General features: G+C 69.3%; 2 protein-coding genes across 4 annotated transcripts; one reads left to right on the top strand and one right to left on the bottom strand.

The window, feature by feature from the left end:
• Positions 1 to 1,298: 1,298 nt before the first annotated feature.
• RCOR2 (REST corepressor 2) lies at positions 1,299 to 5,787 on the top strand. The gene is given in 12 exon segments (XM_068998140.1): positions 1,299 to 1,416; positions 1,834 to 1,890; positions 1,968 to 2,048; positions 2,442 to 2,494; positions 2,563 to 2,724; positions 3,366 to 3,490; positions 3,556 to 3,625; positions 4,094 to 4,312; positions 4,404 to 4,481; positions 4,583 to 4,640; positions 4,774 to 4,970; positions 5,524 to 5,787. Coding segments are annotated over 12 exon segments (1,482 nt in total).
• A 1,502-nt stretch (positions 5,788 to 7,289) lies between these two features.
• MARK2 (microtubule affinity regulating kinase 2) lies at positions 7,290 to 21,014 on the bottom strand. 3 transcript variants are annotated; one of them, XM_068998189.1, is made up of 18 exons: positions 20,874 to 21,014; positions 16,356 to 16,529; positions 15,375 to 15,428; positions 15,227 to 15,275; positions 15,049 to 15,114; positions 14,893 to 14,963; positions 14,731 to 14,787; positions 14,119 to 14,355; positions 13,707 to 13,826; positions 13,390 to 13,489; positions 13,196 to 13,308; positions 12,189 to 12,315; positions 11,480 to 11,694; positions 11,112 to 11,209; positions 10,624 to 10,884; positions 9,923 to 9,949; positions 9,591 to 9,635; positions 7,290 to 9,006 (listed from the first exon to the last, which is right to left on the bottom strand). In XM_068998189.1, exons 1-18 carry the CDS (start codon positions 20,928 to 20,930, stop codon positions 8,652 to 8,654), a joined length of 2,226 nt encoding a protein of 741 aa, XP_068854290.1. In that variant the 5' UTR covers positions 20,931 to 21,014; the 3' UTR covers positions 7,290 to 8,651. The 3 variants fall into 3 exon arrangements, with proteins under 3 accessions (XP_068854290.1, XP_068854292.1, XP_068854291.1); XM_068998191.1 differs by lacking the exon at positions 20,874 to 21,014 and adding an exon at positions 17,858 to 17,980; XM_068998190.1 differs by lacking the exon at positions 9,923 to 9,949.
• Between the last annotated feature and the right edge of the window lie 1,296 nt (positions 21,015 to 22,310).

The following is a 22,310-nucleotide window of genomic DNA, read 5'->3' on the forward strand; positions in this document are numbered from 1 at the left end:
GTACGGCCCCACGGATCCCGGTATGGTCCTAAACCGGCACAACAGACCCTGGTGCAGCCCCACGGATCCCGGTACGGTCCCACAGACCCTGGAATGGCCCTAACTTGGCCCAACATAGCCTGGTACAGCCCCACAGACCCCAGGATGGACTGACAAACTTCAGCTTGGCCACCTAAGCCTGCCCCATAGCCCTCGGTTCACCCTATAGCCCAGCCCTGCAGCCCTGCCCCATAGCCCTCGGTTCACCCTATAGCCCAGCCCTGCAGCCCTGCCCCATAGCCCTCGGTTCACCCTATAGCCCAGCCCTGCAGCCCTGCCCCATAGCCCTCAGTTCACCCTATAGCCCAGCCCTGCAGCCCTGCCCCATAGCCCTCAGTCCGCTCCATGGTCCTGCTCCGTAGCCCAGGCCTGCAGCCTGGCCCCATGCTCCTTGGGCTGCCCCATAGTTTGGCCCCATGGCCCTGACGGAGAGGCCTCAGCCCAGCCCATAACCCTGCCCCACAGCCCTGCCCCAGCCCCACAGCCTGCCCCAAACGCTCCTGCAATGGGGATCACCCCACAGCACCCCAGGTGTAGGGGGGTGACGGGGGATGTGGGGCTGCCCCATGGCCCCCCCCAGCCCCACAGAGAGACAGAACCTCAGCCCCACAGCCACCTCACCACCCCATAACAGCCCCCTGGACCCCCAGCCCTACAGAGGGACAGACCCCAGCCCCACAGCTGTCCCCCAGCCCCGTAAGAGCCCCCTGACCCCCGGCAGCCCCCGACCCCCCCCAGCCCCTTTGTCCCCGCGCTGCCCCCGGCCCTTTGTTCCCCCCGGCCGCACGCGGGGCTGCCGCTGACCGGAGCTCCCAGCCCCACAGCCGGGCCCCGCTCGCCCCCCGGGCCCCCCCGGGCCCCCCGAGCCGGCGCGGAGGGGTACGGGGGGCGGGGGGGCCGTGCTGAGGCCGGGGGAGCTGGAACTACTTTGGCACCGGGAGGCGGCGGCAGCGGCCGGCGGCGCTTTGTGCGGGCTCGGCGGGCTCGGGACCCCCGCCCCCCCCGGCCGGGACCCCCCCCAGACCCCCTCAGCCTCACCCCTGTCCCGGGGGTGTTTCCCCTTTCGGGGGAGGGACCCTCCCGTCCGCCCCGCGTCCTCCTCCCCCCCCCCCATCCCCAAATTCCCACGCCCCCTCCCCAATCCCGCGCTCGGGTTAAAGTTTGGCGGGGGGCGCCGGGGCCGAGCCCCTCCCCCGCGGGGCCGTGAGGGGATCCCCGGGGGGGCTCGGGGGGTTCCCCGCGCCGCCCCCCCCCGGGCGATGCCGTCGGTGATGGAGAAGCCCTCGGGGATCCTGTCCCGCAGCCGGGCCAAGGCGGGGGGCGGCGCGGGGCCCCCCCACTCCGAGGACGAGGCCAGCGAGGACGAGCACGCCCACGGTGAGTGCCCCCCCCCCAAAAAAAAAGACCCCCCGCACCTGCGTCCCCCCCCACCCGCAGGACACCCCCCGTGTGTGTCCCCCCCCCCCCCCCCCCACCCCCAAAACCACACGCGTGCCGGGGACACCGCGTTCACCCCGCGTGTTTATTTTGGGGGGGACGGGACGGCGCTCACGTCACCCCCCGCCCCCCCCCCGTGGGGTTTGGGTGGGTGGGGGGGACACGCGGGGACATGGGGGGGGAACAAAGCCCCGTCCCCATTGTCCCCGGCCGCCCGCGTGTGCGCGGCCACAGCTTTGTTCGCCGGCGGGGAGGGGGCTCGGCCGCGGCCCCCCCCCAGCCCGCAGCCCCCGGGGGGGGGCGGTGCGGACCCCCCCGGTAACCCCCGGCCCCCCTGTGCCCCTCCCTCCCCCCCAGACAGCATGATCCGGGTGGGGGCCGACTACCAGGCGGTGATTCCCGACTGCAAACCAGGTAGGGAGGGTTTGGGGAGGGCTTTGGGGGGCTTTGGGGGGTGTTTGCCCCCCGTGTGACCCCCTGTGCCCCCCCAGAGAGCCCCGCTCGCTACAGCAACAAGGAGCTGAAGGGGATGCTGGTGTGGGCCCCCAACCACTGCGTGTCCGACGCCAAACGTGAGCCCCCCTGGCGGGACCGGGGCGTCCCTTCGTGGGAGGGGGCGTCTGGGATGGCCCCCACCCCCTGGGCCCCCCTTTTGCTCCCCCAACCTCCCCTTTGACCCCCAACCACCCCCTTTGCCCCCTCCCAATCTCCCCTTAACCCCCTCAGCTTCCCCTTGACACCTCCCCCAAGCCCCCCGTACCCCCCCCCCCCCGTGCCCCTTTGGCCCCCCAGCCCCTCCTGCACCCCCCAGCCCCTCCTTCACACCCCCAGAACCTCCTCTTCACCCTCCCAATCCCCCCTTCCCCCCCCGAACCCTCCCTTTACCCCCTTCCAGCCCTCCCTTTACCCCCCAGCCCCTCCGTGCCCCCCCAAACCCCTCTCACCCCCCACCCCCTCCCCCCCAGTGGACAGGTACATCGCCATGGCCAAGGACAAGCACGGCTACAACATCGAGCAGGTACCGCGTCCCGCCCCGCGCCCCCCCGGCCGCCCCCCGCCGCCCCCCTGACCCCCCGCGCCCCCCAGGCTCTGGGGATGCTGCTGTGGCACAAACACGACGTGGAGAAGTCCTTGGCTGACCTGGCCAACTTCACGCCCTTCCCGGACGAGTGGACGGTGGAGGACAAGGTGCTCTTCGAGCAGGCCTTCAGCTTCCACGGCAAGAGCTTCGCCCGCATCCAGCAGATGGTGAGACCCCCAGAGCTGCCCCCCAAAGCCCCCCCGGGGGGAGGGCGCCAGGGCTCGGAGGGCTCAGCCTCCCCCTCCCTCGGGGGGGGTTGGATCCGGCCCCGGCCGGCGGCTTTTTGGGACCCCCCTGGGGGGGTCGTTGCTCCCGGGGGACCCCCGGGTGTCACCCGGGGAGTTTGGGGGGGGGCTGGGGGGTCACAGGACCCTCTCGGAGGTGGGGAGGTGGTACCTGCCACCCCCCACGTAGGGGATGGTACGTGCCACCCCCTGACCCCCCCCGTAGGGGATGGTACGTTCCACCCCCTCCCACCTGGTGGTGCCTCCCCCCCATTTCTGGGGGTTCCCCCTGATTTTGGGGGTCCTGACCCCCCCTCATCTTTAGGGGTTCCCCCCCCCCATTTCCCCCCTTCCCATGTCCAGGGGCTCCTGCCCCCCCCATTTTTAGGGGTTTCCCCTCTTTTCTGTGGACTTGCCCCCCCCACCTCAGGGGTCTTCCTGCACCTTCTCCCCCCCATCATAGGGGTGACCCCCCCTTCCCTTCACCCCCCACCCCATCCTTGAGACCAAATCACCCCAAAACTCCCCCTAAATCCCCTCAAACCCCCCTAAATCCCCCCAACCCCCCTCCGGTGCCCCCCCAGCTCCCGGACAAGCTCATTCCCAGCCTGGTCAAGTATTATTATTCCTGGAAGAAGACCCGGTCCCGCACCAGCGTCATGGACCGCCAGGCCCGGCGCCTGCTGGGCCGCCGGGACCGCGACGACAGGTACGGGACCCCCCGAATCCCCCCCGGACACCCCCAAAACCCCCAGCTCACCCCTGGCCCCGCAGCAACGACGAGACTGACGAGCACCGACCCAACCCCGACGGGGACACGGAGCCTGCGGACCCCAAAAAAGAGGTTTGGGGGGCACGGGGGGAGCTGGGGGGGGGTCACAGGGGGAAATTTGGGGGGTTGTTCTCAAGGGTGGGGTGACCAGTGAAGGGAGGGGGGAGAACAAGAGGGGAGAACAAGAGGGGGGAAACCCCCGAAAAATTGAGCCAGACCCCCAAAAAATGGGGGTGAATCACTGAAAATATGGAGGGAAGAGCTGGGGGGAGGGGGGGAACTCTCCAAAGATGGTGCGGGACCCCCAAAACTGGGGGGAATCCTTGGGAATTGAGCGAAATCCCTGAAAACAATGAAGGGGAGCTGGGGGGGGGTTCGGGAGACCCCAAAAATGGGGGAAAACACCCAGAAATGGGACGGGGGCGGCGCCACCTTCTGGGCGGGGGGGGGGAGAGCAGGGGTGGGGGCGGGACGTACCAATCCCTGTCGGGGGGGGGGGGTTCCCCAGCGATACCCAACTGCACCAATTAAGCGAAGGAGCCGATTAACGAACCGAGCTAATTGCAGCCGTGCTACCCCAAGGCGGGGCCGCGCAAGGAGCCGCAGTACCGGCACCACCCCCCGGCGCGGCAGCGGCGCCGCCCCCCCCGCGGGATGCGCCTGAGCCGCGAGGACGTGGCCGAGGTCACGGCCAACCCCGACCTGGGCGCGCGGGCCCTGCGCCAGCTCGACTGCCAGCTGGTGGCCCTCAAGCGGCAGGTAATGGCCACCCAACCCCCCTGGGGACAGCCTGAACCCCCGGGACCCCCCCCAGGGCCCGGGGTGACCCCTCTGTCCCCGCTTCCCGCAGGTGCAGCGGATCAAACAGATCAACAGCGGCCTCAGGCAGGCGCTGGACGGGGGCCTGGAGGGGCTGCGGCCGCCTGAGGTGGGTCCCCGTGTGCCCCACGGTGTCCCCCGGGTGTCCTGGCCTGGCCCCCCCTGTCCCCCCGGTTCCCCAAAATCACCTTCAATCCCCCCTCCCCCCAGGGCAACGGCAAGTTCAGCTCCCGCTGGACAACGGACGAGCAGCTGCTGGTGGTGCAGGGTGAGCGTCCCCCCTCGTTAGCCTAATTAACCTCCTCAGCTCCCGTGTCCCCTGTCCCTCATTCCCCTGTCCCCCGTGTCCCCTCTCCCTCACTCCCCTCCCTCACTCCCCTCTCCCTCGCTGCCCCGTCCAGCCCTGCGCCGTTACGGCCGCGATTTCCCGGCGGTGGCGGCCGTGCTGGGCAACAAAACGGCGGCGCAGGTTCGGAGCTTCGTGCTGGGCCCCCGGCGCCGCCTGGGCCTCGAGCGGCTCCTGCGGCAGCACCAGGGCCGGGGGGAGCCCCCGACAGCCCCCCCCGGGGACCGCCCCGAGCCGGAGGAGGACGAGGAGGTGAGGAGGGGCTGGGGCGGGGCTGGGGCGGGTCTGAGCTGCCAACCGGTCCCAGTCCCGCTCCCAGTCTCTGGGTGGTTGGACTGGGCCCAGTCCTGATCCCGGCACTGGTCCCAGATCCACATCAGTGCCAGTCCCTCCCCCTGCCCGTGACCCCCCAATCAATCAATCAATCAATCACACCCCAATCGATCAATGACCATGCCCCGCCCACACCACAGCCCTGCCCTGGCCCTGCCCAGCCCCCACCCAATCTTAGCCCCACCCCAGCCCTGCCCGGCTCCGCCTCTCCCACAGGTGTAGATCATGGGCGTGTCTGGCCTGGCCTCGCCCTGGCCCCACCCAATCCCAGCCCCGCCCATTTTGGCCCCACCCTTCCTAGCCCCGCCCATCTGAGCCCTGCCTATCGAAGCCCCGCCCATTTTTGCCCCACCCATCTGAGCCCCGCCCATTTTGGCCCCGCCCATCACAGCCCCACCCATCCGAGCCCTGCCTATCGAAGCCCCGCCCATCCCAGCCCCGCCCATCCCAGCCCCGCCTCTCTCTCCCACAGGTGCAGATCACAGGTGTGTCCCACCCGGCCCCGCCCCCGCCGCCCTCCTCGGCCCCGCCCCCCGGCGCGGCCCCGCCCCCCTCGCGCCCGCCGGCCCCGCCCCCGCTGCTGCGCCCGGCCCCGCCCCCGGCCCCGCCCCCCGCGCTCCCGCGGCCGCCCCCCCCCCTCCAGCCCGGCCGGGCCCCGCCCCCGCTGCTCCGCCCCGGCCCCGCCCCCAGCGCCAGGCCCCGCCCCCCCGCTGCTGGCCACGCCCCACCCCGCTGAGCGCCCCCTGCTGGGCCGGAGGAGCGGGGGGTCCCGGGGGGTCCCGGGGGTCCCCGTTTGCAATAAAGGTATTTTACTACAGCGGCTGCGAGTGCTGGGGGCACTGGGAGCACTGGTCTGTACTGGGAGCACTGTTGTGCACTGGGAGTACTGGTGTGCACTGGGAGCCCAGGCCCGTACTGGGAGCACTGGTCCGTACTGGGAGCACTGGTGTGTACTGGGAGTACTGGTGTGTATTGGGAGTACTGGCGTGCGCTGGGAGCTCTGGTGTGCACTGGGAGCTCTGGTGTGCACTGGGAGCTCTGGTGTGTACTGGGAGTACTGGTCCGTACTGGGAGCACTGGTGTGTACCGGGAGCCCAGGCCCGTACTGGGAGCACTGGTTCGTACTGGGAGCCCAGGTCTGTACTGGGAGCACTGGTCCATACTGGGAGCCCAGGCCCGTACTGGGAGCACTGGTTCGTACTGGGAGCACTGGTTGGTACTGGGAGCCCAGGTCCGTACTGGGAGCACTGGCCCGTACTGGGAGCACTGGCCCATACTGGGAGCCCAGGCCCGTACTGGGAGCACTGGCCCGTACTGGGAGCACTGGCCCGTACTGGGAGCACTGGTCCGTACTGGGAGCCCAGGCCCGTACTGGGAGCACTGGCCCGTACTGGGAGCACTGGTCCGTACTGGAAGCCCAGGTCCGTACTGGGAGCACTGCCCGTACTGGGAGCCCAGGTCCGTACTGGGAGCCCAGGTCCGTACTGGGAGCACTGGCCCGTACTGGGAGCACTGGTCCGTACTGGGAGCACTGGCCTGTACTGGGAGCCCAGGTCCGTACTGGGAGCCCAGGTCCGTACTGGGAGCACTGGTCCGTACTGGGAGCCCAGGTCCGTACTGGAAGCCCAGGCCCGTACTGGGAGCACTGGTCCGTACTGGGAGCTCAGGTCCGTACTGGGAGCCCAGGTCCGTACTGGGAGCACTGCCCGTACTGGGAGCCCAGGTCCGTACTGGAAGCCCAGGTCCGTACTGGGAGCACTGGCCCGTACTGGGAGCCCAGGTCCGTACTGGGAGCACTGGTCCGTACTGGGAGCACTGGCCCGTACTGGGAGCCCAGGTCTGTACTGGGAGCACTGGCCCGTACTGGGAGCCCAGGTCCGTACTGGGAGCCCAGGCCCGTACTGGGAGCACTGGCCCGTACTGGGAGCCCAGGTCCGTACTGGAAGCCCAGGCCCGTACTGGGAGCCCAGGCCCATACTGGGAGCCCAGGCCCGTACTGGGAGCACTGGTCCGTACTGGGCACGGGGCTCTGCCGCAGGACCCGACCCCCCTCGGGCACCGCTCGGAGGCCGCGGATCTTTCTGGAAAGTTTTTAATTAGAACCTGGAAAATCCCCCGCGGCGGGGGCGCGGCCGGGACTGGGCCCCTCCCCCAGGGGCGGCCCCGGGGCGGGGCTACAGCAGGACAAAGGGGGGGAGGGGCCGCCCCACCCCCACCCCGAGCCACCCCCGGCAGCAGCAGCGCCCCCGCCCCTCCCCCCCCTCCCGGGGCCTTCCTGAGTGCGGGGGGAGGGGACACCCCGTCCCGGGGGGGGGAGGGGACACCGGGATCCCCACGGGGGGAGGGGACACGCGCACCCCCCCCTAAGGCCACCGCGGGGCCCTGGGGGAGCCCCGGACTGTCCCGTGTCCCCCCCATAAGGCTCAGGGACACCCAGGATGTCCCCGTGGGACCCCGAGACTGCCCCGGGTGGCCCCAGGATGTCCCCACGTGGCCCTGGGCCACCCCCAGCTGCTCCTGGGCCACCAAGGATGGCCCCAAGGGCCATCCACAATGTCCCTCCGTCCTCTCGAGGTCCGGAACTCCTCAGAAGGTCCTTGGGCCACCCAGGATGTGTCCCTGTCCTCAGATGGGCCTTGCTCCCCCTCCCAGAAGAGCCCCCCAGGTCCCTGGGCCACCTGGATGTCCCCAACGGGTGCCAGGGTCCCCATGAAACCCTGGCCCTTGTCCCCGGGGCCCACCCGGGACGTCCCCGCATCCTCACAAGGCCCTGGACACCACAGGACGTCCCCAGGTGCCTCCAGGTGGTCCCGGGCCCAGCCAGGTGAGCCCCAGAGATCCCAGCTCCATCCAGGTGGTCCTGGGGCCATCCAGGGTGTCCCCATGGAGACCTGGACCCCACAGAAGGTCCAGCCAGGTGCCCCCCCGGAGGTCCTGGGTCCATGCCCGAGGTCCCCAGGTGCCCCTGGTCCACGGGGGAAAGTCCCAGATCCACCCAGGAGGCCCCAGAGGTCTCAGGTCCATCCCCGAGGTCCCGGGTTCAGCCACGAGTTCCCCCAGGTCCATCCAGGAGCTCCTGGGTCCATCCAGGATGTTCCTGTGAAGACCTGGGCCCCGCAGAAGGTCCACCCAGGGGCTCCCAGGTCCACCCAGGGGCTCCAGGGCCCACCCCAGGAGGTCCCCTGGGGCCGCCAGATCCATCCAGGAGCTCCTGGGTCCACCCAGGACGTCCCCACGAAGGCCTGGCGTGCACAAGGTCCGTCCAGGTGATCCCCAGCCGTCCCAGATCCATCCAGGAGCCCCTGAGGCGCCCGAGGTCCATCCTGGCGCTCCCGTGTCCCCCTGTGGGCGTCCCCACCGTGTCCGTGGCTCGGAGCTGGGGCTCTCTGGCCCCCTCGGAGCCATCCTGGGTCAGTGTCCACGTCCCCAGAGCTGTGGCTCGGTGGCCACCTCGGAGCCGCTCCTGGGTTGCCGTGTCCGTGTGTCCGGAGCTGGAGCTCCTCGGGCACTCTGGAGCCGCTCCCGAGTGACCCCTCCGGAGCCCGTGGCTCGGAGCCGGCGCTCCTCGGCCTGGCCGGAGCCGCTCCGGGCGGCCGTGGCTCAGAGCTTGAGCTCGTTGGCCACCTTGGAGGCGATGTTCTTGAAGGCCATGGAGGTGCCGGCGATGCGCTTGAAGCGGACGCCGTTGAGCGACAGCCGGGGCAGTTTGCACACCTCCATCTCCCACTGCACGAAGGAGTCGTGCCCGGGCGCGCCGTGGGCGCAGAGCAGCACGAAGCGCTCCTGGGGCTCGCAGCGGCAGCTGTTGGCGTCCAGGACCTTGCGGATCTCGCGCAGCATCTCCCCGGGCTCCAGCGAGCTCGTGGTCTTCATGCTCCAGGTGAAGCGCAGCGAGCGCGGCTTGGCGTCGCGGCCGGCGGCGTCGCGAGGGTCCTTCTCGGGGCCCACCGCGGGTCTGGGGGTCACCAAGGGCGTGGGATGGGGATTAGGGAGGTTCTGGGGGTCCTTCTCGGGGCCCACCGCGGGTCTGGGGGCACAGGGGGGTCACCAAGGGCGTGGGATGGGGATTAGGGAAGTTCTGGGGGTTCTTCTCGGGGCCCACCACGGGTCTGGGGGACACCATGGGGGCACCAAGGGGGTGGGACGGGGATTAGGGAGGCTCTGGGGGTCCTTGGGGTCCTTCTCGGGGCCCACCGCGGGTCTGGGGGACACCGTGGGGGTACCGAGGGGGTGACGGTGGCACCGGGAGGGGCAGGGTTGGGGGTCATGGCGGTGTCACCTCGTGCCTTGCGGAGGAGCCCCTGGTGGTGGGGGGAGCCCAGGGGTGTTGGGGGGACCTCGGGAGTGTCTGGTCGGGGGTGTCACAGGGACCCCAGGGGTGTCCCCAGGGGTGTCCCCAGGGGTGTCCCCAGGGGTGTCCCCAGGGGTGTCACAGGGACCGGGGGTGTCCCCAGGGGTGTCCCCAGGGGTGTCCCCAGGGGTGTCACAGGGACCCCGGGGGTGTCCCCAGGGGTGTCCCCAGGGGTGTCCCCGACTCACCTGAGGGTCTCCACCCGCTCCTTGCTCTCGGGCTCATGGGGGTTCCTCGGGAGACAAAAGGGGCCGAGGTCAGTCAGGGGGGGTGGGGGGGGAACAGCCCCTCCCCCCCAAAGGGGACCCGGGGGGCACAGACAGCACCGGGGCGAGGGGGACACACAGACACACGGGGGGGACGAGGACAGACGGACGGGCGGGGCCGGGGGGGGGCCATGCGGGGCCGTGCAGCGCTGGGATGGGGTTGGGGGGTCCGGGGGGGTCAAGGGGGTTTGGGGGGGCCTGGGGGGGTCGGGGGTGCCATGCAGGGAGGGACCCAGCATCCGGCGCGGCCCTACCTTCTGGCAAACCTGAAAGACAGATTTCTACAAAGACAAACAGAAGAGAAGGGGACGTTGGGGGGGAGGGGGCCGGGACAGAGCCACCCCCCCTCCCCCGACCCCCCCCAGGCCCCCCGAGAGGGGGTGGGGTCAGTGGGGGTCCGGGGAGAAGCAGCACCCCCACCCCCCTTCCCCGGCTCTGTGGGGATGGGTGGGGGGGGGACAGAAGGGGACGTGGGGGGGTCCCCAGTGGGACATTCAGGGACAGGAGGGGACATGGGGGAACAGGAGGAGGTCCCCGAGGGGCAGGAGGGGACGTGGGGGGACACAGAGGGAGGAGGAGGAGGACAGAGAAGCCTCAAGGAACACCAAGGGGACACCCTGAGGGGACAGAGAAACACAGGGGGGGTCTGAGGGACAAGGGGACACCGAGGAGCCCTGGTGGGGGACAAAGAGCGGGGACAGAGAATCCCTGGAGCACCGAGGGGACACCGAGGGGACACCGAGGGGACACCACAGTCCAGGGTACAGGGGACAGCCCAGGACACACAGAGGGGACACAGCAAAAGGACACCGGGGTACAGGGACAGCCCAGAACACACCAGGGGGACACACCAGGGCACACAGGGGCGGGGGGCACAGGAGGCAGCCCAGGACACACTGAGGTGACCCCGGGTGACCCCGAGGTGACCCCAGGTGACCCCAGGCGCGGCGCTCACCTGCGCACGAACTTGGAGGTGAACTTGCTGAAGAGGCTGGCGGAGGGGCCGCGCCGGCCCTGGCTGGCGCCCGAGGGGGAGGCCGGGGGGGGCAGCCCGGGGGGCAGCGCGTAGGGCAGGGGGTCCCGGGGGGCGCGGAGCTGCCCGGCGTGGAAGGTGCTGCGGCTCGAGACCCCCCGCGGGAAGCTCGGCCGCTCGCCCGGGCCCTGGCTCACGTTGTGGGCCGAGGGGGACGCGGCCGGCACCCGGGGGGGGGCCCCGCTGCGGGGGGACAGGGGGGTCAGGGGGGGACACGGGGGTGGGGGACACCCCTGAGCCCCCCCAGCACCCCCCACTGCACCCCAGACCCCCCCCCAGCCCCAGTGAGTGCAGGAATCCTGCAGCACCCTGGGGACCCCCCCGCGGGGGGCTGTGGTGGCCCCCAGCCCTCAGGTGGGAGCCCCAGGGCAGGGACGGGGGTCGGGGGTGCTCTGGGGAGGGGTCCCCACCTGTCCTTGCCGTTCTGCAGGGAGCTCTGGCCCAGGCTGGCCCGGTCCAGCAGCGGGGAGTTGCGGCTGCGCGTGGTGCCGGTGGAGAGGACGCTGTTCTGTGGGGGGCACACCAAAGGGGGTGCTGGGGGGCACGGAGGCGCCCCAAAACCCCCCCAAAGAGAGGCCAGGGGATGTGGGGAGCCTTGTGGGGAACAGGAGCAGTCCCCTCAGGGACCCCAATCCCGGCCTGTGGGACGCAGGGATGGCTGTCCCCCATTCCCATAAAACACTGATCCCAAGTCTGGGAGCTCTGGGCGTTTGGGACCCCTCCCCCAAATCCACGGGCTCCAGTCCCACCCCCACGGCTGTCCCCACCCTGCACTGACCGTGGAGGGGGAGGGGGTGCCCTTGGAGCGCTCCAGGCCGGGCAGGGGGCTGGGGGGCACCTTGGCGGTGCTGCCGGCCCGGCGTCCCCCGCCCTCTTCCTCCCCTGCTCCTCCTCCTCCTCCTCCTCCTCCTCCTCCTCCTCCTCGCTTGTTCTCCGCGTTGGCCGCCGCCGTTTTCTTGGAATACGAGGCCGAGGTGGGGATGGAGAGCCCGGCTGGGGGGGAGCGGCTGTCAGGGGTGGGGGTCCCACGGGGACCTGCTCCCCACCCCCTGCCAGGGGGTCCTCAAGGAGGACCCACAGGGACCCCCCAAAACCTCCCCATGAGGCCAGCAGGGCCAGGGGTCCGGGCACCCACGTTCCCACCCCACAAAGACCCCCACTCCCATTCCCACACCCCAAGGGGACCCAGCTCCCCCTTCCTGCCCCCACGAAGCCCCCCCAGCATCCAGGACCTCCTGCCCCCAAGGGATTCACCCACCCACAGCCCCCCCGTGTCCCCGTGTGGGGTCTCACCCTGGTCACTGACCCCACAGCCCCCCGTGTCCCCGTGTGGGGTCTCACCCTGGTCACTGACCCCACAGCCCCCCCGTGTCCCCGTGTGGGGTCTCACCCTGGTCACTGACCCCACAGCCCCCCCGTGTCCCCGTGTGGGGTCTCACCCTGGTCACTGACCCCACAGCCCCCCGTGTCCCCGTGTGGGGTCTCACCCTGGTCACTGACGCGCCGTTTGGGGTTGGCCGAGACGCTGCGCTGGACCTTGTGAGCGGGGGAGGGGCCCGAGCTGTTGGCCACCTCCGGGGCCACCCGTGGCTTCAGGGACAGGTTCTCCTCCAGCTGGGGACACGGGGACATGAGGGGACACAGCAGGACACGGGGGGATGCCCGCCGGGCAGGGACGGGACGCGCTGGCACGGGGGCAGGGCACGGCGGGGAGGACGCTGTCCCCTGCGTCCCGCCCCATCCTCTCAGTGTCCCCTGTCAGACCCGTGTCCCCACGTCCCTGCTCGTGTCCCTCCTTGTCCCCACGTCCCCTCACTCCCTCCATGCTCCTCGTGTCCCCGTGTCACCTCAGTGTCCCCACGTCCCCTCACTCCCTCCGTGCTCGTGTCCCCGTGTCCCCTCAGTGCCCCGTGTCCCCTCATCCTCCCTCCTCAGTGATCCCACCCTGCTGCAATGACCCTCCCCATGTCCCCATGTCCCACCATGCTCCTGTCCCCCCTTCATCCCCGTGACCCTCCCAGTACCCCCTTGCTGTCCCCGTGGCCCTCCCTGTGTCCCCTCATTGTCCCCTCATCTCCTCCATGCTCCCTCCCCTCACCTCCCCATGGTCCCCCATCCCCTGCCGTATCCCCACTGTCCCACAGTGTCCCCAGTGTCCCTACTGTCCCCACAGTGTCCCTGCTGACCCCACAGTGTCCCACTGTCCCCACAGCGTCCCTGCAGTATCCCTGCTGTCCCAGTGTCCCCGGTGTCCCTGCTGACCCCACAGTGTCCCCTCTGTCCCCACAGTGTCCCCACTGACCCCACAGTGTCCCCACAGTGTCCCTGCTGTCCCACAGTGTCCCTGCTGTCCCCACTGACCCCGCAGTGTCCCTGCTGTCCCCACAGTGTCCCTGCTGTCCCCAGTGTCCCCAGTGTTCCCACAGTCCCCGCAGTGTCCCCGCTGTCCCACAATGTCCCCGCTGACCCCGCAGTGTCCCCGCTGACCCCGCACCTCAGAGCTCTTGTGGTCCAGCAGCAGGTACGTGGCCATCACCTCGTTGTACTTCTGCCCCACCAGCGACTCCTGGATCTCCTCCCGCGTGTACCCCATGGACACCATCAGCTCTGGGGGGGGACACGGCCCTCAGGGGGGGACAGGGGCGCTGGGGGGTCTCTGTGCCCCCAAAGTGACCCTGGGGGTCCCACCTGTCCTCCGGGGGTCCTTGTAGTCAGGCACGGGCTCCATGTAGGGCTTGAGCTCGTCGTCCTCGTGGCCCACGTTCATCCAGCGGTCCTTCATGATTTGCTGGGGGCACAAAGCGGGTTCGGGGGGTCGGGGACACTTCGGGGGAGGGAAAAGATCCCAGGGTCCTCGGTGCTGTGCTGGGGGGCACGGGGGGATGCCAGGGGCAACTGAGAGGGTCCCCAGAAGGTGCTGAGGTGCTCTTGGGGTGGCTGGGAGGGTCTCGGAGGTTCCCAGAACCACGTTGGGGTCCCAGGACGATGTTGGGGGGTCCCCTCACCTCCAGGGTGCCCCTCTTGGTGGGGTTGAGGATGAGGAACTTCTTGAGGAGGTTCTCGCAATCCGTGGACATGTAAAATGGGATCCGGTACTTCCCCCGCAGCACCCGCTCCCGCAGCTCCTGCAGGACCCCAAAACCAGCTGTGGGCACCCCAAAGCCACCCACGGGACCCCAAAATCATCCATGGGACTCCAAAACCACCCAAAGCACCCCCAAAATCACTTGTGGCGCTCTAAAGCCACCCACAGGACCCCTAAACACCTGCTGAGGCACCAAACCACCCATGGGTACCCCAAAACCACCCACTGGACCCCCAAACCACCTGTGGATACCCCAAAAGCACCCAGGGCGACTCCAAAGCCCCCCACTGGACCCCAAACCCACCCGAGGGCCCCCCAGACTGCGGCCACACCTTCAGGTTCTGCCCGTCGAAGGGCAGCGAGCCGCTGACCAGCGTGTACAGGATGACCCCCAGGCTCCACACGTCCACCTCGGGGCCGTCGTACTTCTTGCCCTGGAAGAGCTCGGGGGCGGCGTAGGGGGGGGACCCGCAGAACGTGTCCAGTTTGTTCCCGAAGGTGAACTCGTTGCTGAACCCAAAATCGGCGATTTTGATGTTCATGTCGGCGTCCAGCAGCAGGTTCTCGGCCTGGCCCGGGAAGGGAGAGCCCCCCAGGGGGGGTTAGTGGGGTCTGGAGGAATTTGGGGGTGCATCTGGGGCTGTTCTGGAGGGCCCAGAGGTGTCCAGGGGTGGGTCTGGGGGTCCTGGCACCCCTCCGGGGGTCACAGGGGTGTCCAGGTGCTGTTCTGGGGGGTCCTGGCACCCACCCTGGAGGTTCAAGGGTATTGGGAATTCTGTCCTGGGGGGTCCCGGCGGGTTCAGGGGTGTCTGGTGCAGCCCCTGGGGGGTCCCAGGGCCATCCAGGTGCTGCCTCAGGGACACGAGGGTGGGTCGGGGTCCAGGGGAGCCCCCTGGGGCATTGCTGGGGGTCCCAGGGGGTCCCGGGTTGGGGGCGTTCCTCACCTTCAGGTCCCTGTGCACAATGAACTTCTGGTGGCAGTACTGCACGGCCGACACTATCTGCAGGACAGGGGGGTGTCAGGGACAGCCCCCAGCCCTCTTGGGGACACGGTGGGGGTCCCCAACCCCCTTGGGGGTGGTCAGACAGCATCACCCCCCCCAGACCTGTCGGAACTTCGCCCGGGCCTCCTTCTCCTTCATGCGCCCGTGGGCCACCAGGTAATCGAACACCTCACCTGGGGGGCACAGGGGAGGGGGGTGAGAGGCAGCCCAGCCCCCCCAGGACCCCTGGGACCCCCAGAAGCCCCGAGCCCCACTCACCCCCGCTGGCGTACTCCATGACGAGGTAAAGCGTCTTCTCCGTCTCGATCACCTCAAAGAGCTTCACTGCAAGGGGGGTGGGGGGCGTTGGGGGTGACACCCCTGGGACCCCCCCGAGGGTGGGGGACACCGCCAGGGAGGGGTGGGGGCGTGGCTGAGGGGGTTTTGGGGGTCTCACCTATGTTGGGGTGGTTGAGGACCTTCATTATTCGCACTTCCCGGAAGAGCTGTGAGGGACAGGGGGGATGTTGGGGGTGTCAGAGGGAACAATCCCCCGTTTGTCACCCCAAAAGCAGCTGTCACCCCCCCTCGGGGACACCCCTCACCTTCTGCAGGCTGGAGGAGTTGAGCTGCGTCTTGTCAATGATTTTCACGGCCACCTGTGAGGGGGAGAGCGGGGTCAGAGGGTCCCCAGGGCTGTCCCCAAAACGTGGTGGCACTCATGAGGAGATGGGCAGGGGGACAGGACTGTCCCCACACCGTGGTGGCACTCATGGAGTGGGAGGGAAGGTGACAGGACCATCCCCAGGGCTGTCCCCACACCGTGGTGGCACTCGTGAGGTGCAGACCAGGAACCTGTCCCCGCGCCACGGTGGCACTCCCAGGGCAAGGACCAGGAACCGGTTCCCACGCTGTGGTGGCATTTGTGGGACAATGACCGGCAGCCTGTCCCCACACCGTGGTGGCACTCACGGGATGAGGACCGAGAGCTTGGGACCATCCCTGTGCCATGGTGGCACTCCCAGGGCACAGATCAGGACCCAGAAGTGTCCCCACACCACGGCGGCACCCACGGGGTGGGGACCAGCAGCCCATCCCTACGGTGGCACCCACAGGACAAGGACCAGAACCCAGAGCTGTCCCCACACCACGGTGCCACCCCTGGGACAAGAACAACAAGCCTGTCCCTGTGGTGACACCCACAGCACATCGACCACAAGTCCACCCCCACACTGTGGTGGCACTCACTGCTGGGGACAGGAAGTCCATCCCTGGGCCACGGTGGCACTCCCAGGGCAAGGACCAGGATGCAAAGCTGTTCCTGCACCACGGTGGCTCTCACAGAACAAGGACTGTCCCCACACTGTGGTGGCATTTCCAGGGCCAGCACCAGGACCCAGAGCTGTCCTCACAGCACGGTGACACCCACAGGACACAGCCTATCCCCGTGCCACGGTGGCACCCACGGGCTGATCCCATCCCCGCGGGCTGATCCCATCCCCGCACCACGGTGGCACCCACGGGCCCATCCCGTCCCCGCGGTGTCACCCGCGCTCCAGGCCCCACGCCAGCAGGCTGCCACTCACCTCCTTGCCGGTCAGGACGTGCCGGGCCAGCTTGACCTTGGCGAAGTTGCCCTTGCCGATGGTTTTGAGGAGCCGGTAGTTGCCGATGTGGGGCTGCTCCTCGGCGGCCGTGCCGGCGTTGCGGCCCCGCAGCATGCTGGCCTTGCCACCGCCCTTGCCCTCCACGGCGCCCGGCTGCGGGGACACCGAGGGGACGCTCAGCTCAGCTCAGGCCGGCCGTGTCCCCCCGCAGCGCCCCGGGGATCCAGGGGGGCTCCGCAGGCTCCTGGAGGAGCCGGGAGCAAAGTCCGGAGCGGCGGAGCCGCGCCCGGCCCGGCCCGGCCGGGAGCCGCCCCCGATACCTGACGCAAGCGCCGTGGTTTCGGGCTGGGCCAGGAGGGTGGGAAGGGGCCAGCGCCGTGTCACCCCCTCCCCGCTCCCCTCCTAAAAATTCAGTGTCCAATTATCACGATTTTATCCCCAACCCGACCACCCGGACAGCAGAGTTCACACCTCAGCAAAAACTGGGGGGGGCCCCCAGAACAACATCGCCGCAAAGCCCCTCTTCCCGCACCCCAAAAGCCACCGTGGGCCCCTCCCCCGAAGGCCACCCGGGCTTTGGGGACACTTTCGGGGTGTTCCCTTGCGGGGAGTGAGACGCCGGCGCTGAGCAGCGTCACCCCCGCGGGGCTGTCACCGCTCCGGTGACACCGGAGATAACGGCAGCGCGTGAGCGGGCGGGGAAGCCGAGCCAACCCCCCCGCCCCCGGCGGGATTTGGGGCCCCCCAAACCCTCACCGGGTTCATTTTTGTGGGGGCACATCTTGGGGTGCCCCCTCCCCCTCCCGTGGGAAGGAAACCGCTGGCGGAAGCCATGGGGGAGGTGCCGGCGATGGCGCAACCAAACCCCCAGATTTGGGGGGAGAACGCGGTGTTTTGGGGCCTGGGGGGGGGCCTGGAGCTTCCCCCTCCCCCAAAATCCAGCGCGGTGCTGGGGGAAAAGTGAAGGAAAACGGGGGTTTCTGCCAAAAAACTGCCGTGGCAACGGGGCGGGAGCGTGCGGAGCCATCTGGCCGCGCTGCCGGGATTCGCTCGGGCTCTGAGGCGGCACCGGAGCCCCCGAACCCCCCCGGGCGAGGCCGTGGCAGCACCGGCACCAGAAGCCGCCGGGGGGGTGGATCCGGGGCACCCCCGGCACCAGAGCCCCCCGAAGCCCCCCGAAGCCCCCCGCAGGGGTCGGTGGCGGCACGTGGGCGGCGTTCCGGGCATTTCCCGGCTCCTCTTATCGGCGAGGCCGGAGCGGCCAAAAATATGGCAAATCTGGCAAAGGAGGCACCGCCCGGCACGGGTCACGCCCGGGGAATGTCACCCGCACCGGGGGCTCACCGGCACTGGGGGGTGTCACCGGCACCGGGCAGGCCCCGGTGTGCTTTGTGGCGGCAGCGCCCGGCGCTCGGTAACCAAAAGGCCCGGAGCCCCTCGTGCCTCAGTTTCCCCATCCCGCCCGCCGCGAGGGGACTCACCCTGGGCACCCGAAGCGCCGGGAGCGGCGGCAGCGGGGCGGTGCCGGCGGGAGCCCCGCGGGAGCCGGGAGGGAGCGGGGAGGGAGCCGGGACCGGCTCGACCGGTCAGGGCTGAGGCCGCAGCGGGACAGGGCGGGGGCGGGGCCGGGGAACACCTGGAGCGCCGGGGCGGGGAAAATGGGGCGGAAAAGGGGAAAATCCACAACGGCGGGGGGAATGCAGGCGGGAGGGTCCCGTCCTGCGGGGGGGAACAGCCGAAAGGCTGGGAATTGCCATCGGAACGGCGGTGGCGGCAGCGGCGGTGCCGAGGCTGCGGTGATGTCACCGGGTACGGTGTGATGTCACCGGGTATGGTGTGATGTCACCGGGCACAGTGTGATGTCACCAGGTACAGTGTGATGTCATCAGGCACGGTGTGATGTCACCGGGGCTGCGGTGGTGTCACCGGGCCCAGCAGCGATGTCACCAGGCGGGTGTGAGGATCCCAGTGCCGGGAGGTGTTGATGCCACCAGCACCCGCCCACACCAAACTGGTGACAACTGGAGGCAGTGGGACTGGCACCGGTGTCACCGGGGACCCCCGGGCACGGCGCAGCGGTGGCAGCCGGGGAGGCAGCGGTGGCAGCCGGGGAGGCAGCGCTGGTGCGTGCGGCGCCGCTCAAATGTCAGCCAAATTTAGGCATTTTTGAAGATTTTTTTTATCTCCAACCCCACCAGATAGGGCTCCGTGTGAGGGAGGAACTGGGGAGTAGGGGGGGAAGGGGGGGGCAGGGAAAGGCCCCCCGATTTTGGCTGCTGGGCTTGGGGGAGATGCGCAGCCCCCCCCACACGGCGCCACCGCCCCCTCCCCAAATCTTCCCAGCCAGGAATAATTTTCCTCTGGCGTTACATAACGGCGGATAAATAAGAGCAAAAGCACCCAAAACGAGGAGGGGGGGCCCGATGCCACAGCCACGGCCACAGAACAGGTGGCATGGCCTTGCCCTCGGGCCTGGGGACACAGACATGAGGCCACTTGTGCCCCCACACGCCCTGCCGGGGTCACTCCCCAGCGCTCGGGGGTCTCCCCAGTTGCAGAAGGGGGAAGCCCCCCGAAATATCACCCAAAATGGGGGTGTCACACAGGTGGGGGAGCTGAGGAGCCCCCCCAGGTGCTCCCCAAAAGGCCTGAGCCAGCAGTGGGGTCTCCCACCAGCAACGGAAGCTGGGAGCAGAGAGGGACCCCGAGAGCCCCCCGAATCCAGCCCCAAAATGGGGGAACCCCCTCCCAGCTTCCCCCAAAGGTGTTTGGGCCTCAACCCCCTCAGACCCCCGCAAATACACAAGGGGGTGAACCCCCCATTCCCCACCCTGGCGGGGGGCTGGTCCCCACTCACAGGGGTTGGCATCATTTTAATTTGGGGGGTTCACCCCTCAGAGCCCCCCCCAAACCCCTCGGAGGGTGCCGAGCCTGTGGCAGCGCTGCCGCCGCCCCCACAACCCTCACCGTTCTGGGGGGGCCGCAGCAGGGAAGGGGGTGGGGAAGGGGGTGGGCTGACGCCCCCACACCCCAATCGTGCAGCCACCGAGCTGGGGGGGGACAATGACACCCCAAACCTGCCCCCCACAGCAAATCCCAGACCCTGGGGGTTCAATGTGGGGGTCCAGCACCCTCCCCCTTGCCCCTCTCCCTTGGGGGTGCAAGGCTCGAGCCCCTCACCCCGACTTTGGGGTCACGCACACAAACCCCCCCTGCTGCCGCTCAGAGACCCCCGAAACGCGACCCCAAACCTTTGGGGAGGGGCTCATCCCAGGAGAACCCCAGAGCCCTCTCCCTACACCAGATCCGGCCCCGAAGGGGGGCCATGGCTCAGGACCCCCCACCCCACAGGAGGGTCTGGGCCTGGGGAGGCCCCAGGGTCTTTCACGGGTGGGGGGGAGAGGAACTGGGGGTCCCCCAGGACCACCTCGCTGAGGGGACCCTTAGACCCTCCTTTTCCACCCCGAAGCCCCTCAGAGCCCCCTCAGTCCCCCCATTTGCCCTCACAAAACAATCCCAGAGCCCTTCAGTCCCTCTTTTCCCTTCACAGAGGGATCCAGATCCCCCCAGACCCCCCCTTTCTACACATTAAACGCCTCAGGATCCCCTTTTCCCCTCACAAAAATATCCCAAGGCTCCTTTAGACCCCCTTGTTTTTTTCCCCTCTCAGACCCCACTTTTTCTCTCAAAAATCAACCCAGGTTCCCGTTAAACACTCTTTTTGCCCCACAAAATTACTCAAATTCCTTTCAGGCCCCACCTCCCCCTCACAAAAAGACCCCAGACCTTTTTTTCTCCTCGCAGAGTGGCGCAGGACCCCCTTTTCCCGTCACAAAACGGGCAAGGACCGCCTCAGACCCCCCTGTTTCCCCTCACAAAACAACCCCAGACTCTCTCAGCCCCCCTTTCCCTCTCGGATCGCCGTTTTTCCCCCTCGCAAACCAGCCCAGGTCCCCCTCAAAACACCCTTTTTACCTCACAAAATTGCTCAGGCCCCTCTAAGACCCCTTTTCCCCTCACGAACCCACCCCAGGCTCCCTTTCCCCTCACATAAACACCTCAGTCCCTCTTTTTTCCACATGGACGGGACCAGAACCCCCACAATCTTCCTTTTTACACTCTCAGACCCCCCCTTTCCCCTCACAAATCAGTCCACGAGCCCCTCAGAGCCCCCTTTTTTCCTTTTTCCCCTCACAAACCGACACCGAATTCCCCTTTTCCCCTCACAAACCGGCTCACGATCCCTTCAACCCGCTTCTTCCTCCCTCAGATCCCCCTTTTCCCCTCACAAAAAGCCCTCAGACCCCCTCAGTCTCCCCTTCCCCCTCAGAAACAGACCCTAAACGCCCCTTTTCCCCTCACAAAAATCCCCCAGACCCTCTCAGTCCCCTCTTCCCCTCACAAAATGCCCCTTTTCCCCCCCAGCCGCCCCTCTCCCCACACACCGGGGCCGGGTCCTCCTTCACCCACACCCGATCCCCGCCATCCCTCCCTCACCTGTTCCGAGTCCCTCTCGTTGACGGTCGGCAAAGGGCTGCGACCGCTGCTCGACATGGCGGCCCCCCCCCCCGCGCCGCCGGCGACTATCGCGATAGGGGGAAGCCGCGGCAGGCGGTGTGCGGGGAGGGGGAAGGGGAAGCGGGGGAGCTCAGGGGGCGGGGGGGGGGCCAGGCCAGCGGCATTGGGGGGGCCGGGAGAGGAGCAGGGGGAGCGGGCGGGGTCCGCCCGGCCCGGCCCGGCCGCCGCCGCCGCCGCCTCACGCCGCCGCCGCCGCCTCAGCGCCCCGCGGCTCCCAACATGGCGGCCGCCGCCGGTCCTCGGCCATTTCCGCCGCCGCGCCGGAAACACCCGACACGCCCCCCCGCGCCGCTTCGGCTGTTCCCGGAGAGGTTCGGCTGGCGGCCGTCACAGACTTCGAGTATTTCCGCCACCGGGACGGAGTTACCCGAAGTTTCCTTCGGTACTTTCCGCCGAGAGCCGCGGGAAGAGCCGAGCGCCGCCCGCGCCGCCGCGACCCCGAGTGGAGCCGGAAATTCCCGAGTGAGGCCGAAACACCCGAGTGGATGCGGAAATACCCGAAAACCTCTTGGCAGGCTTCGGGCCCTTTCGCCCGTGACGGAAACAGCCGAGCCGAATCCCCCTCCCCAGCCCTGATGGGGACCCCAGGATGGGGCGGGGGGCGCCCCGGGCCGCTGGACCCTCCCCGAATTTGGGGGGTTCTGCCGGACCGCTGGACCCCCCCCCCCGGTTTTAGGGGGCTCTCCCGGACCCCAGGGCGCGCCCCGATTTTGCGGGGCTTTGCCGGACACCTGGGTTCTCTCCGATTTTGGGGCGGAGGGCGCTCCCTGTCCGCACTGGGGAGCGGCACTGGGAGCACTGGAATGGGGCGGGTCCAGCCGGGGAAGCCACGCCCCCTCGCCACGGGAGGGCGTGTCCTCGCCGCCCAACCACGCCCCGTTTGGACCAAAGGGGCGGGGCCGTGCCGGGATGGGGGAGGGGGTTCCATGGGTGCCCCATCGCTCCGGGCACCCCCGGGCGGTGCTGTGGGGTGGGGGCGGGGATGGGGGGGGGTGCACGGGGGAGGGGAGCATCCGGGGGCTCCCCCTTCCCGCCCTCCTTGGGGGATCCCCCCTTAAAACCATCGCTGTGGCTTTTCTTGGGAGGGGGGTGGGCTGAGACCCGCCGGCAATTCATCGCCCCCTCCGTAGCCCCCCGTTGCGGGGAGGGGCGGGCTCTGGGGGGTGATGGGAAAGGCGTGCGGCCCCTTTAAATTTACCCAGGAGCCCTTAAAGGAGCCCCAGGGGCCCCACGGCAGCGTCCCCACCCCGGCCGGCCCCCGCCCGCCGCCGCCGCCGCCGCCCCGGGCCCCGCCATGGAGCCCCCGGCCCCCCACCCCGCCCCCGGCCCGCTCCCGGCCGCGGGCAGCCCAGGTGA

Source organism: Aphelocoma coerulescens, chromosome 31 (genome assembly GCF_041296385.1).
Source record: "Aphelocoma coerulescens isolate FSJ_1873_10779 chromosome 31, UR_Acoe_1.0, whole genome shotgun sequence".
Lineage (NCBI taxonomy): Eukaryota > Metazoa > Chordata > Aves > Passeriformes > Corvidae > Aphelocoma > Aphelocoma coerulescens.